Raw genomic sequence first — 16,087 nt, forward strand, 5'->3', positions numbered from 1 at the left:
TAAAACCTGCATTATTTTACTGGTGAGGAGTCTTCTCTCAAATCTGCCTGGACAACTATCTGTAACCCAGATATACATGGTCCAACATCTTCAGCTTTAACTCAGTAAGTGACCAATGCTAGAAAATGGAGAACAAGGAGAAGCAGGTTGGCAGAGGTGAGGTCTTGCAGGTACTGTCTCTAGCCCTGGCATCCCCATTCTCAAGACAGAGGCTGGGGCATGGGCTGCTTCACGTGTTAGCAGGAGACAGCTCAGCCCTGAGGTTCTATTACAGTCTCTGTCTCCCCTTCTCTTTATATCGTTTTTTCATCACCCTGCTGCCCCTCCTTGTGCACATTGAGGAAAATGAGAACATTCTGCAAGATCCATCAGCCCATGCCTACTGCCTCCCTGTGCAAACGGCTCCCTGCGATGGATCTCTATTATTTCACCAAAAAACATCACAGGGGAAATTTGTTCTGCACTACTGAAGACATGATTTCCATTCTCTCTGCTGCCTTAGCTCAGTGCTTTGTCTGTTCACTGGAAAGAAATAGGGAAGAAAGAGTCAGTCTTCACTAAGAATAAATAGGATTATTTAGCCATAGGATAAAAGCAATTCCTAACACACCTATAGAATCCTCATCTACATATTAACCACACATAGGAAGGTAAGGTGGCCCCAATACTTCAGGGACTGATCCCACAGAGCTCGAATGAATCAACCTCCTCCATATCTTCTATTCTCCCTATTCCATTTGTATTCGTTTTATTGTAAAGGTCATATAAGTCACCCAATCTTGGCTCAGGATCTGCCTCTGTCCCATGATAATGATGCCAATCCCCCCACTTGCCAGGCTCCTGTCTTATGCAATAAGGAATTATAATGCTTAGCATAGAGTAAACACTCAACCAATGGGAATGAGTGGAAGCTTGAATCTTAATTTCCTTTCTCCAGATCTGCTGAGTTTCTACATTATCTCCTCAGTTTCACTCCATGGATTTAAATTTGGAGTATTATGTGTAGTGGCATGGCCATTACTGTAACAGAGAAATGAGAAATCATAATTATAAGTCATTCGATGGAAATTTCTAAGCCCTACAGAAATGACAAACCCAGAGTCATCTATTATTGGCTGTATATTGAACTAGTCTATTTTAAAGAGGCTTGATATTAACAAACAGACTGTATTTATAGTTTGGCTGAATTATTTTCACTACGGAACCCTTGCTTTTTGCTGTGGTTGGCTTAAAGTTTATAGCCATCCTTTGCACTAGGGAGATTTGCCTTTTTTTTTTTTTAAGCAAAATTGGTGAGAAACATGCCCATTAAAGTACTGAGAATTCTACCAGCTCATTCAGCTCTTTGTATCCCTCTGAAAAGACTTTATACCATAGAAAAAGGACATCTCACTTCAGGTGGCTGTGGTTTCTGGAATCATTGTCTCAATTTTTTTTTGATTAAAGATGCATTTGTGATTTTTTGAGATAAGGTTTCTCTATAACTACATTGACTGTCTCAGAACTCACTCTGGTGACCAGACTAACCTCAAACTCACAGAAATTTACCTTTCTTTCCCTCCTGAGTTCTGGGACTAAAGGTGTGTGCCACCACCACCCAGCTTAAAGATGTGTTTTTATGATTTCATTATGTGTATGTGGTGAGTTTATTCACATGACTGACTGCGAAACCCTGGAGAAGGTATTGAATCTCCTGAAACTGGAATTACAGACAGTTGTGAAATTCTTGGTGTGGGTGTTTGTAACCAAATTTAGGTCTTTAGGGCCTCTAACAAAAACAGCATACTCTCTTAAACAATAAGCCACCTCTCAACAGATTTTTAAGAAAATATTACCTAAAAAAAAGTTGGCTCAAAGTAGGGTGTTTTTTTTCTCCACTATGGAAGGTACTCATTAATCCCAGATTGCTGGATTTACTGCAATACTATCAATAATATTATATGTGCAGGTACAGTGAAGCTTTGCTGTTTATAGATTCTGTATGACCCTTGAAAATTTAACTCCTCTGTGACATGTCCCCTTGTAATTTTCTTTTAAAAAGTTTCTATATCAATGCTTAAACAATGCGCCATAACAAACTTCAGTAGATCTCAATGGTTCTGGGTGATCAGTACTGAGAACTTGTGTGCCTGACTACCACAAGGGGTGTAGTACTGTCTCACATAGGTTTTCCCATTGTTTTCAGCTTGGCAAGAGTCAGTGTTCTAGGCTATAGGATGCTTGGTCCATGCTGTTGAACAATGAGTGTGTGGTAATTCATCTTCCTTTGCTAGCAGATTAGCTGTGAAAGCATTTGTTTTGATAGTGACAGATGTGCATGAATGAGTAATATATGTTGAAGAACAGACTCTCATTTAGCACATACTAATTTCTACACATATTATATTCACCACAGAAAGTCATAAGACCGTACCCAAATGAAGAATGAGACTGTAGCAAGAGTATGGATTTTTGAAGGGATTAAAAATGAATCTTAATAGTCTATACATTGTAGTTATTATGAAATTTAAATTAAATGATTGTATTTACTTTAAAATATTTCCTGACACATTGCAAGCATCCTGTAATTGGTAAATGTCATTACTATTGTTATTACAATTATCTGGTTAATGAAATGCTCTTGGCAAACTGAAATAGTACAATGGAGACAAACCTGGTAATAGATCAACTACAGAAGTCCAATATAACTCTGTAGGGGAAGAAGTGCACCAGGAATGATGCTAAATATCCTTTAGATAGAGGAAGGGTATTAATTGTAAGAGACTCAAGTTTTCTTTTCTTTGTAGTTCACCTGCCAGTATAACAATTTCCCTCAGAAATTATTATTTACTAAGCCTTAGCAAGAGTTTTAGAGATTTCTAATTGCTTGGGATATTATGGCTGATTTTTAGGACCTAGTAGTATCCTGCAGGTCTTAGCACTTGTACAGTGACGGTGACAGTGCACTGGGAACAGAGTTATCTGTCCCTAGCCACATCATGGGTTACACCACATGCTTCAAGATGTGGCCAAGAAGGGGACTAGTTGATGCTGAGTGGAGACAGGCACTGATTGACACTGAGTGGCAATGAAAACAGTAGAGAAGGTTGTCAGGACCTGGAATGATGATCTATTGGAACATTGAATAAGACTCCAATCCTTATGCAAATACCAATGAGTTAATGTGTAGTGAAGAACAGCAGGCTGCGTTCCTGCCCGGATTCCAGCTAGCTTACCCCCGAAATAATAACACACAAATTGTATTCATTTAAACACTGCCTGGCCCATTAGTTCTAGCCTCTTATTGGCTAATTCTCACATCTTGATTAACCCATTTCTATTAATGTGTGTAGCACCACAAGGTGGTGGCTTAAAGGGAAGATTCTAACCTATGTCCATCTTGGGCTGGAGCTCATGGCGTCTGCCTCACTGCATTCTTCCTCCCAGCATTCTGCTCTGTCTTCCCCACCTACCTATGTTCTGACCTATCAGGCCAAGCGGTTTTCTTTATTATTTAACCAATGAAAGCAACAGATAGATAGAAGACCCACCTACATCATTAATGAAACAGGATATGGAAAACCTACTGTTTACTGTGCAAACCCCTTTGAGGGTCTGTCACATGTGAACATGCTAATAAATGGTATACTTTGTTGGTTGCTTAATCTACTTTGCATAGTTTGTTAAGCACTTTGCAAAAATTTGATATTATATAATTATTAAATTATTACATTAAATTTGAACCAAAACAGACATAAATGAAAAAGACACAAAATTCCTCATGATTTATGCAACATCTTTCACATATATAAGGGACTGATGTTCAGAAAAGTCAGTGAAGACATCATGGCATGAAAAACTGAGCCTATATCTACACTGTATTTACTCAATGCGCCGTGGCATTTGGGGTCAGAGTCTACTCATATACAAGGATAGCAGGGTGGATATTAGGATGACTGACTACGATAAGATTTCTAAATTGGTACCTAAGGAAAGAATAAGGAAAGAGTTAAGGATACCCAGACCTCTTTCTGACTCAATGATGAATTCTCTTATGTTAAATCATCTCTCAATGTAAGTTCCAAAAAAAAAACAAAAACAAAAACAAAAAAAAAAAACAAAACAAAAAAAAAACTTTAAGGATTTTCCTCTACAGATTCTGGACCTTTTGCCTCATTCTACTCAATGGATCCCTTATGGCTCAATACCCAGCACCCCCTCTGGGAATTTTCCACAGCCTTTCTAGCCTCAAAGGCAGCTAGGGGATTCTTGGTCAGTGTGACCACTACACAGGAATTCAGGACACTCTTTTCTACTATCTTTACATCTTCTTTCACTATTCCAGTGATGTGTTTTAGCAAAGGCATCTATAGTTCCCATGTCCGAATATAGCCACCACCCAGGAATAGTTTCAGAGGTAAAAATGCAGACTGTATATGTCCTTCTAGTCTCAAGGAACACAGAGACACATTGCGTGACTGTTCTGGGAAGTCTTAGAAAAGATGAATTTTCTAAGGTGGGTTATTTTCCTGGTGACTGAATCCCATCAAGTTGTGCACCGTAGGCTGCACAGAGGTTTCGGCCTTTATGTGACTGATGGGGAAGGAAAGATCGTTGAAGCAGTACTATTAGCTCTCAGTTTTAAATAACTGACAGGCACCTTAACATGTCATTCAGTCAAAAACAGTTTGTTCGAGTTGGGGCATGCCTCACTTAAATATTGCGGAAGGAGATACCATAGGGTTTAAACAAATGCTTCTCGCACAGCTAGTAAGAGGTGTAACAAATAAAACTGGCTAACTTCAAAGCCTCCCAGAGTCACACTTCACTGAAAGTTGCTAATGAGGTGAGTTTTGATATAACTTGTCCAGTGCTGGACATTTTTTGGACCTTTCTCCATGAACAGAACTCAGTAGTGGTGAATGGCAACTCTGCCCAGCCTTTGCAACCACTTGTCAGTTCTGGGGCCTCTGCAAAATGAGAGTTTATTTGATCTAGATAGGACAGTGGTAAAAATAATGTGCTTACATGAACAGGGAATGGGGGCCCAGAAGGCCTCAACCATACAAAAAGGAACTACAGGAAACTAAGGAATGCAAAAAGTGTGAGAAAGAGTCTGGCCCAGGAAAAAGCGTAACAACTGGCTATCCAATAGCAAAAGGTCAGCCCTAAAGACATACATACAAGAAGCAATAAACACTTATACATATATATATATGCACACACATATACTTACATATACATATATATGCTTCTAACAGCAGTTATTGAAAAAAGAATATAAGAATTTGAAAGGGATCAAGGATGAGTATATAAAGGGTCAGAAGGGTAAAGGGAAGGGGAAATGAGGTAATAATCTCAAAAAAGTAACATTTTTAAGTCCTTTGCAAACAAGAGAGCAGCTCTTGTGGAAACTACATTCATTTTCACAAAAGCACATTTGTTTACTCTTAGAGCTACAAGATGTTGGAGCTGGAAGGAATCTTGGAGACCATCTGTGCTCTGGCTAGGGTATATGAAACCAGCTCCAGTGAACAGGGGCAGCATTGTGCTTTGATCAAAAGAGAGGAAAATATCACAAATTTATTCCATCTTCCATACTTGAGGTAGTTTTCCCAGTTGAAATCATGACCACCCCACAAGCCTGCAAGCTAACTGACAGACCCTACATCTTGTATATAAGAAAAGGCTATCCCCTGGCTTTTCAATTTATGTTGGTTGTTATTCACCCATTTGTCTTGTCTACAGGCGCTTGCTTGAAGATAAGCTGGACCAGGCACCAAAGGTTTAAGAAAATATATGAGAGAAAAAGGCTAAAGAGTAAGAAAATTCTATCCATCATTTTTTCCAATCCTTGAAAGTTGGGAAGATGCAGCCATTTTTAAAAACATAAACTTGGGTTTTACTTTTTTTCTAGTCATGAAACATTCACATTTAGTTATGTTTTATATTGATTTCCTTTTCATAAAAACTCGTAAAAAATATTAGATATTGCTTTCTGTGGCTTAACTTGGACAACCTGAGAACTGGGTACTTTTTGTTTTTGATCTGGGTCTTTCTAGCTAAGTTGTGCCAAGAGACTAAAGCATTTTCACTTTCTACCTTCTCCATAATCCTGGAGTCTGAATGTGTCCAGTCTAAAGCCTAAACATACAAATTGAGATAAGCATTAGTGTATATACATATATGCACATTATTGGCTATGTGCATTCTGTATCTGTGTCTTTAACCATCAGTGAGTTCATATACTTATGTTTTTGAGTGGGCTAGCAAGCTAGCTAGAGATACAGAAGCCAGTCTGCTCTATAGCTCAAATATGCAGACAGTTTATTTCTTTTTCAGGGAAATCAGTCTTTCTTCTATCAAGGCCTTCATCTGATAACATGAGGCCCACATACAATGTGGAAGCAATGTATTTTACTCAATGTCCTAGTCTAATGTTAGTATTTAAAAATACTCCAACGGATATATTTAGAATAATGTTTGTTCAAGTATTTGAATATGACCTCTTCCTCAAGACAGCCTTGTCAATTAACCAGTATGAGAACCAAGGCTCATATTACCCAATAACTTGAAGTACAGGAGAGGAGAAATGGAAATAGCAGTTGTCGGTACTGGATGTTGAAGATAAGCTGTGCTAGGTATGAAAGATTTAAGAAAAATGTATAAGACCAGGGGATAGGAGCAAGGAGATGGTCCAGTTGACTAAGTGCCTACTGTGCAAGCAAAATGACCTGGGCTTGGATCTCTAATGCCCATGTCAAATAAGGGTATGTTGATAGATATTTATAAGTCATGGAAGCTGTATTTCCAGAGCTTCCTGTATGATTGAAATGTAGCTAAGTAGATCAGAGAGCATCTTTTTCCTAGCAATTGCTTACTGCTTTTATAACATTAAGAGGAGTCCTTATGAATCTTTTAGTTTTCAGAACCTTCCCAATTCTTATGTATTAATGAAACTGTATCAATTTGGAGGAAATAACATTTCAATGTAGACAAAATAGCTTCAGGACAGCAGGTATCAAGATTTGACTGTAAAAATGCCACCAACAAGTTCATGTGTTTGAACACTTACTTGATCCCTAGTTGGTGGTGCTTGTTTTGAATAACCATTAAGAGGTGAGAAACAGGTACTGGAGGTTAAGGAGACCTTGTGATTATACTTTTCACTTCCTCCAACTCCAGTCTCTCTGCTCCTTGTTAAGTACCATACACAAAGCAGCTGCAGCAAGCTTGCACAGCCATAGGTAGAGAGCCTCCAGTCACAATATTTCCCCATCATCATTGATTGTACCCCTTTAAACTGTTAACCAAAGTGGATCCTTTCTCTTTAAAGTTGTTTCTTGTTGTCTGAAGTGTCTGTTCTGTCAAGTTCTCACAGTCATTAAGTCCCAAAGAGGTCTACATTAGTTATTAACTGATTGTCCTAGTAGCTCAGACTTATTAACTCTTGTAACATATTAACCCATTATTCTTGCCTATGTTAGCCACATCACTCAGTACCTTATTCAGAGAGGTAGTTACATCTTGTTTGTTCTGTGGCTGGGTCACAACTGTAGACTGGAGAATCCTCTTCCCAGAATTCTGCTGTTCTCATTGCCCCATGGGGACCAGAAAATTGATGAACCCAATGAACATTCCCACCTTCATGATTCATTGGTTGTATTGAAGCAATAATTGCTCATTGCTGCAATACAACCAATGAACATCCACTGGTTGTCTTGTCTTCCTTGCATAGATCCACAGTGAGTGAGTAGTGCCAGGAAGAAATAAGGGCAGAACCTGGACCCTTGGGGAGTCTTAAAATGGGTCCAATCATCTCTAGGTTGCTGAGGACTCCCTGCTTAGATAACCTAAAGAAGGGCTACCATCAGAGCAGCCATGTAGGCCTGCAGAAATGTCATACAAGCAATAAGGTTGATAAACCCATCTCTACATAGCACACTGACTAGAGGTCATGTTTTTAAGGGAGATAGTTCATGGACCTGGAATATCAGGCATTATTATGAGAGTTCAAACATGCTTTGTGGCTTTGGAAGATCATCTAAATGCTCTGAATTCATGTCTACATATATCTACACATATATAAACAGGAATTAATGATAGTTGCTTTCAAACTTGTTAGGAGAAGGAAATGAGAAAGTATAAAGAAATGTCAAGATCCTTTCCAGGATTAGTGTTGGTGCTTGGGAACTGTATTTTTTTTCTATCACAGATGAAAAGTGTCTAAAAAAATTAAAGAGTGTAAGGGATGTACTATCGAAATCTGAACCCAAATCTATGCATATTTTAGTGTAGAAAAGCATCCAGACAACACTGTATGCAAAAAGCAGTGGGTGGCAAATTAGTTGCACAGTTGAGAGCTGAATCTGTGTCTGGGTATCTTCAGGCTACATGTCCTAACCTGCCTGGTATCTGGAAAATGGCATGCCTCCATGCCTCTGTAGAGTGAGTTGATTCTCTCTCTCTCTCTCTCTCTCTCTCTCTCTCTCTCTCTCTCTCTCTGTGTGTGTGTGTGTGTGTTAGTGTGTGTATGTCTCTCTCTGTCTCTCTCAGTCTCCCTTTGTTTTATCTTCCTTCTCTGTCTTCCTACTCCTTGATTTTCTGCTCTGCCCTGCCTCTCCATTTCCGTCCTGTTTATAACCCTTTTGTATATTTTTCTCTATTACTGAGTGTGATTTTTTCCTCTCCCTATTTTCATCCCCCTCTTCCTCCTCCTTCCATATCCTTTCTTCTCAAGGATTAGGTCTCTTCACCTCAGACCTTAATGGTTTATTCACACTAAGCTTAACAATCTCTCGTGTGTTAGTCAGAAGGAGGTGGCAGCCCCCTCCTTTCCCTGCATTCTGGGCTGTGCAGAGATGCTCATATCAAGCACCATCTGTTGCATTCATTCAGGCAATGGTTGAATATTTTGCTGCTGCAGGGAGGCAGAGCTTAGCAGGTAACCAAAAGTAAGGTGGCTTGTTTGGACAACTTGATATATTAATATTGTGAGAGTTGTTGAATGGGGTCAGGAAGGGTGGAGATGAGGAGCATAGAGGACAGAATGACATCAACCTGTTTCCATGAGCACTGCCACCCTAAGCCTGTCTGGGCTCTTGCCGCTGTTGCCAAGTTAAGAGCATCCAAACAGATGGATGGGATTTGTGACATCGGGATCAGGAGCCCTTGTAGTTCACAGGAGAAAAATTTCTGTGTGTGTGTTGTCCTCTGAAACAATTAGTTAAACTGATATCAGTTTAGGAAAAATCAAACAGAAAGAACAGGAGAACTGACCATCAGGAATTGATAAGTGTTGGAGCCATGAAAGGGGCATAGCTAGTACCCCAGACAAGGCTCGGGTCAGATGAAGAAGCATGTGAAAACAGGATTGTAAGGAGAATTCCATGAGGGGGCTTGTTGTGGAAGTGTAGGCAAAATGAAGGCCATCAGGATGGAAATATTGAGATACCAGAGCGAGTAATATCAGAAACCAGCATAGAATAGAAACAAAGACAGAGAGATGGGGAAATGACTTTATTGATCCCTATAAAAACTGGAACCATGAAACAGAAGACTGTAACAGAATCAGTATTACCTAATATTCTAGTCTCTGTCAGAAAAATGTTACATAGACAGGAAGGGAAAAGGAAAACACTACTCTTACATTCTTCTTTCCAGTATCCAGCCAGAGCATTCTACTGGCCATGCCCAGCAAGACACTAGATGGCAATAAGCAAGGTGATGATCTGCAGGGTCTCAGTGGAACAGATTGAATCTGGCAAAGAGGCAGAGATCTGGTGGTCCAAACAGAGAGCAGTAGGCATAAGTCAGGAGTATGTACCCTATATCACCTAAATTGTAAACAGTCTAACTGTGAACAAAAGTGGAGTCCCTGTGTATGGGGCACCCACAGTATATCCTTGCACTTGTAAGTTTGTGATCACATCCCTTCCTGTCTGTTCAGTTGTCTCTAAAAGGTCACAATATTTTATAGTAGGGAGGCCGCTTGTTAGGTCCCACCTGCTTAGCAGCTCAGACATAAAATAGTCACCCAGAAACTATATTAATTAAATCACTGCTTGGCCCATTAGCTCTAGTTTCTTATTGGCTAACTCTTACATAGTAATTTAACCCATTTCTATTAATCTGTGTATCACCACGTGGCTGTGACTTAATTGGTAAAATTCCCAGAGTCTGTCTCTGGTGGGGCTCCATGGCTTCTCTCTGACTCTGCCTTCTTCCTCCTAGCATTCAGTCTTGTTTTCCCTGTCTACCTATATTCCCTGTGCAGTCTCAAAATGATTTCTTTATTAATCATACAGAGGGAAATCCCACATCACCTCCCCTTTTCTTTTTAAAGATAAAAGAAAGGTTTTTAACATTAACATAGTAAAATTACATATAACAAAACAGGTATCTGTTGCAAGGAGGGGCTGCTTGTTCTTTCTGGCCGTTTGGCTAGCTTAGTCTCCAAATAACCACACAGAAACTATATTAATTAAAACACTGCTTGGCCCATTAGCTCTAGCTTCTTATTGGCTAACCCTAATATTAATATAATCCATTTCTATTAATTTAAATATCACCATGTAGCAGTGGCTTACTGACAAAGATTCTAACTTGCATCTGTCTCAGGCAGAGGATCCATGGCTTCTCTATGACTCTGCCCTTCTTTCTCCCAGCATGCCATTTAGTTTTCCCCACCTACCTAAGTGCTGCCCTATCAATAGGCCATGGCAGTTTATTTATTAAGCAATGAAAGTAACACATAGACAGAATGACCTCCTACATTGTTTCTCCTTTTATGTTTAAACAAAAACAGTTTTCAAACAAGAATTACAGTTACAATATTTATATCTACTTTATCTTTTATCATAACTGAGGAAAACTATAATTATAAATTCTTTAACTCCATCAAAGACTCCAGAAGGATATAATATTACCTAAGTAAACAGGAAGTGCATTGTAAGCAACTTCCGAAATTCTAGAACTGACAGAGACATATCGCTGCCTAGACAGTCACCCAAAGTTCTTCTGGACTATTGAAGCATCCATAGACGCAAATTTGGAAGTTAAACCTTTAGAACATATATGCTGGTTTAGCTTAGCAGCCCATACAATAAAATTTCTCTCTGTGCTTAGCTCCTTTACAGTCAAAAATTCAAAGAAAACACAGTAATATGCATAATTCAGACTCTCTGTGTATTTTCTATCTTTACATGACATATTTTTTACTCAATTTACTCTATGACTGTCTGTGCTCTATATCTTTAAAGACTTTTTAAAAAATGATTTACTTCTTTTCTAACTCTATACTCTTTTTCTTCTCTCTCCTAAAACTACGTACATTTATCCAATGCTGTGACCCATTTAGAGTTCTTTTATTTCTGAATCTGTCTTTTATTGCATCACCTGTAGTTCTTTACTGTCCTGAAGAGTTTTTAAAATGGTAAGCAAGTTGGTTGCAGTGGCTGGACGCTGACTCCACCTCTCTCCACCTTTCAGAATGGCCAGCACTGGGACTGCCAGGTAGGAACCATGCTCAGCAAGTTAACTCTGAGAATGAACATGCACCACATAAACCCTCTTTATCTGAGTAATAGCTAAATATGCCACTTAGAGCACTGTGTGTCCTTGAAATACCTCAGTGTATGGCAGCAGGAATCTTCTATACTCTCCTGCCTGTGCACTCTTAGCAGTCCTGATCCTGCCACCTTCCCAGGCAGGGTGGGTATTGAGCTGCGGCATGGTCTCAGTTACTTTCCCAATCAGGCATACAGGCACCCAGGTCTACAAACCCCATTCAAGCGTTCCATAGCCAGACCTTCAGAAAGAGTCAGAGTTTGTACCATCAGCACAGCACAGAAAGCTGGCATTTCAAAACCATGGCTATTTTTCCCCTGCTACCACTTAATCAGGAAAACCTCTCTTAAGGAGCCACAGCATGCTACCAGCAAACAAAGACCATTCAGGAAAATAAATACAGCTAAACTTTGTTTTTTAGGGTCTAGAGTTCCTTTTCAAGCTCTCTCAGGTTTTACATGAATTTAGTCCACCATGTTGGCCCACCATCTTGTAGTAGGTTCCTGGCTGCTCAGCAGCTCAGACACAAAATAATCACACAGAAACTGTATTGATTAAATCACTTGCTTGGCCCATTAGCTCTAGTTTCTTATTGGCTAACTCTTACAAAGTCATTTAACTTATTTCTGTTAATCTGTGTATCACTGTGTGGCTGTGGCTTACCAGCTAAAATTCCCAGAGTCTGTCTCTGGTTGGGCTACATGGCTTCTCTCTGACTCTGCCTTCTTCCACGTAGCATTCAGTCCAGTTTTCCCTGCCTACTTCTATTCCCTGTGAAGGCCCAAGACAGTTTCTTTTTTAACTAATAAAAGCAACACATCGACAGAAGGATCTCCCATACCATTTCACCTTTTCTCTTTAAACAAAATATTTTAAATAAAAATATATTCATGTTTATTTTTGTCAAATGTGGTCCTCATCTCACCTAGGCACTATCATTTCACAATTGTGTAAAGCCAGAAGAAGAGGAGCCAAACTCATTTCTCCCCTTTCTTTTGTTATCCTTATAACATCACATCCTGTTGGTATTTTACATCCAATGTAATGCTCAAATTTGATGACATCTCAGTACTCCCTATTCTCTGCATTGTTTTCTCTACTGCTGGATCTCTGCCATTGCTATCCTATTCCAGGCTACTCTCAGCTCACCCTTGGACTATGTTCTACACTGTGTTCCTTGTGATCTTCTTTCACTCTTGCTCTTTTCCTCCTCTCTATCTGTCTCTCCGTCTCCCTTTTTCACTGGATAAGCATGTGTGTGCACATATATGTGCCAAGCTTGGAGGAGGACATAAGGTGTCCTGTTCTATCACTTTCCAACTTACTGCTTGAGGGTTAGGGCCAAGGTTAGGTTAGGCTTCTGATTTCGTCCTTTGTATTATCTTACATGGGTTGCTATGATTTTATTTTTTTAGATTAGTAGATAATAATTTTCTGCTATAGTCTCTTGTATCATCATTTACCGTTAGATTCCAGTACAAGTTTGCTATACAATTCTCATTCATAGCCAACTATTAAATCATATTCATCATTCTTCCAGTATAATAAACATTACAAGGGAGTTTTGTTTGGTTCTTCCAAAGGGATGTCATAATAAAATACTACAAGCAAAGATTTTATTTTACAGAACTTGAGGCTGAAATCTCAACATTCTGATGCAGCTTCCTTGGTGAGGCTCTCCTTCCCAGCCTGCAGATACTACCTTCTCTCGTTCCTGAAGTTTGTCTCTCCTTTTCTCCACCCCTTTCTTTTTTCTTCTCCTTCTTTTAAGACTTCAAATCATGGTTTCTTCTGAATATTTGACCTTAGTCAAGCATCCTCTTATGATTCGGGTCAAATCAGCCTTTTCTCGGTATACTGAGTTAAACTTAACATGATACTGCTTCTCAGAATCATTGTAACCAACCTCTGGTTAGAATAGAAAGCCTGTAAGTAGAATCTCCTTGGATCACCTTCATAGACCTGACTTGAGATATCTGGGGAGTAGACAGCAAAAGATGTAGGTGAGGAAGCTAGAGTGTCACCATATGGTTCATTTGCATTGTCAATTGTGTTTCTTAGCAATCTGGTTCTCCCTATCCCCGAAGATTGGGCTTCCCACAGAACCTAATATCCAAATACACCCTCTGGTTTTGACTTACCTTGCAGATACATCTATCTAATTTAATAGATTTTTTTTTTTCTGAGAAAACAAGAAGTGGCTCTTAAGAAGTTGGGGGTGGTGAGATTCTCTGTCTGATCTGGAGAAATCTGCCCAAAGAAAAATGAATTTCTAGTGCATGCCATCCCGTGGAATCAGGAGGTAGGGTGTTCCACCTGAGAAGAAATTCCCCAGGCTCTGCAGATGGGATGGAGGGAGTCTGAGTTTGAAGATTTCAAAGTCAGGGCTGTCTTTGAGTATTTCTCAGAACAAAGGCACACTGAGACCATTTAGCTGTGTCCTGTTTTTTTCTGCTGCTTTCCTCCCCCTCCCTTTGATAATATCTCTCATCTTTCTCAAGCCTTATATTTTTTTTCTTTTATCTTCTACAGTTTCTCTCTGAATTTCTGATCTCATTTTCTCTATTCCCTGGAATTTCCTATTAGTCTCAATGTAGGAACTGGAAATGAGGACACGGAAAAGTCACCAGTTGTTTGTTCCACCTGGACTGACAGATTCAGGCTTGACTTGCACTTGTTAGCATGGAGAATATCCTATGACTCATTTGGAGGCCTTTTTTTTTTCTTGAGAAATTTGGGGTGTGGACCATGTTATCGGCATCCCATGAAGCTGTAGTTTCATCACTAATCTATTATGTGACCTTCACTGCCACTGTCCCCACTCAGGTCACTATAAATCATCGGTGATTTATGCAGCAATTGTAGTCCCCATTTCCTTTCCTGTTTCCATGTGTATTCCCTTTACTTTCACTAGTAATAGTTAGCAAAGAGACTGAATTTACACGTGTTAGCTTCTACTTTAAAGTTATTCAGTGATAAGTCTTTGCCATTTAGATGAAATCCAAGCTAAATATTGAAGCAGGGAGTCCTCATGCTCCTGCTTCATTTCGTACCCTCTGTGTGCAGACTCCATTGCACCCACACTGCCTTCCATTCTCTTACTGAGGGGCCTCACCCCTGTGCCCTCAGATTATCACACTTGCTTCTCCTTCACTCAGAACACCCCATCCCAAATATCCTCTCGCTCCTATCCTGCTCCGCTGCCTTTGGTACTTCCCACTCATCATTATGACATCCATTACTAATAGTGCTTTTTGCCAGAAGGCTGCCTTGACTTTCTGGATGGCTGAAGTACTTTGTTGTTATATTCTATATTTAGAATGGTTGCCAGATATTGTAACTTACCAGATACATATTTGACTGGATTATGAATTACTTGAAACGTGGATTGTACCTAAACTTTCACCATCATATCCCAAGGGCTTCTTCCGATGCCTAAAATTTAGTAGGTGATAGATAATGCCAAAAATGTATATAACCTTAGTCTAAAGAGTTGACTTGTAGTTTAGTATCACTAGGAGGTCAAAGATGGAGTTTCAGAGACTCAAGGTGGCCAGTCCCAGTCCCCCAGGGACTGAATGTGGGCCAAGCCTTAACCTCAGCCCCATTGCCACCCTGTAGCAGCAGCTGAGGCGACACAGGAGACAGTGGAGTCCCTGATGCAGAAGTTCAAGGAGAGTTTCCGTGCTAACACACCAGTGGAGATCGGTCAGCTGCAGCCAGCCTCGCGCAGTGCCTCTACAGGGAAGAGGAAGCGGAGGAACAAGTATCGAGGTAGGAGCTCCTGGCACCTGAGCCAGAAGACACAAGTCTGTTCTGTGTTCCCAGATCCTGGGAACCTTCTCCCTCACCTCCCCTTTGCTTCTCTCCCTTCCAGCACTTCCGCTCTGTTAAGCCCCCTTGAAGACAATGGGATGTGCCCCTGGGGTTAGAGATAATCTCTCTGAGACCCATTCTGCCTCATCTGAGGATAGCAATGAACACTCTAAATTTTAAAGTGGTCGCGTAGATGAAAGGGAATATAAGGACAGTTCCTCTTACCAGAATTGCAAGCAGCAGGTACTCTTCTCAAGGGTGTTTCTACAAATAGTGCAACAGAAGCAGAGCATTCTTGTGGAAGGCATGAGAACTGCTGGCTGGAAGTCAGCAAGCAGCAAGGACCCCCAGGAATATAGTCGGCGAATCCCGTTTTAGAACCCTGAAGAATACAGAATGCATTGGCATCATAGATTCTTATTTCCATTTTGCAGCTGTGTCTGCTGGCTCATTCCATTAGACTACCTTAAGGTACACTTATCTCATAGTACCTTCTCATGAAATGTCTCCCCCTCCTCCTCCTCTTTTCTCCTCGGTCTTCTTATATTATCACTTCCTCTAACCACCTGTGTGACTTTGTCTATCGGCGGACCCCCACTTTCTGTTGTCTGATTTTTGAACCTGCTCTTCTGGTTTTTTTTTTTTTTCAGGCTGTCCAGTGGTCTTTGGTTCATTGCTTTTCTTTGCACTACCTCACTCCTCCATTATAAGCTTGTGTGTTCAA

The 16,087-nt window shown here is 40.1% G+C and overlaps 1 protein-coding gene across 4 annotated transcripts in view; it reads left to right on the forward strand.

Annotated features, from left to right (window-relative positions):
• Positions 1 to 16,087, forward strand: part of Astn2 (astrotactin 2) — a 998,237-nt gene that overhangs the window by 277,904 nt on the left and 704,246 nt on the right. For 2 of the 4 annotated variants that reach the window (XM_041632337.1, XM_041632338.1), the window contains exon 4: positions 15,169 to 15,321. The exons of the other annotated variants lie outside the window; for them this stretch is intronic. In XM_041632337.1, the coding sequence (XP_041488271.1) occupies positions 15,169 to 15,321 (153 nt within the window). The remainder of the gene's footprint in view (positions 1 to 15,168; positions 15,322 to 16,087) is intronic. 4 annotated transcript variants of the gene reach the window in all.

This window comes from Microtus oregoni, unplaced genomic scaffold (genome assembly GCF_018167655.1).
Source record: "Microtus oregoni isolate MIOR12 unplaced genomic scaffold, Mior012 000041F_ref0000270, whole genome shotgun sequence".
Lineage (NCBI taxonomy): Eukaryota > Metazoa > Chordata > Mammalia > Rodentia > Cricetidae > Microtus > Microtus oregoni.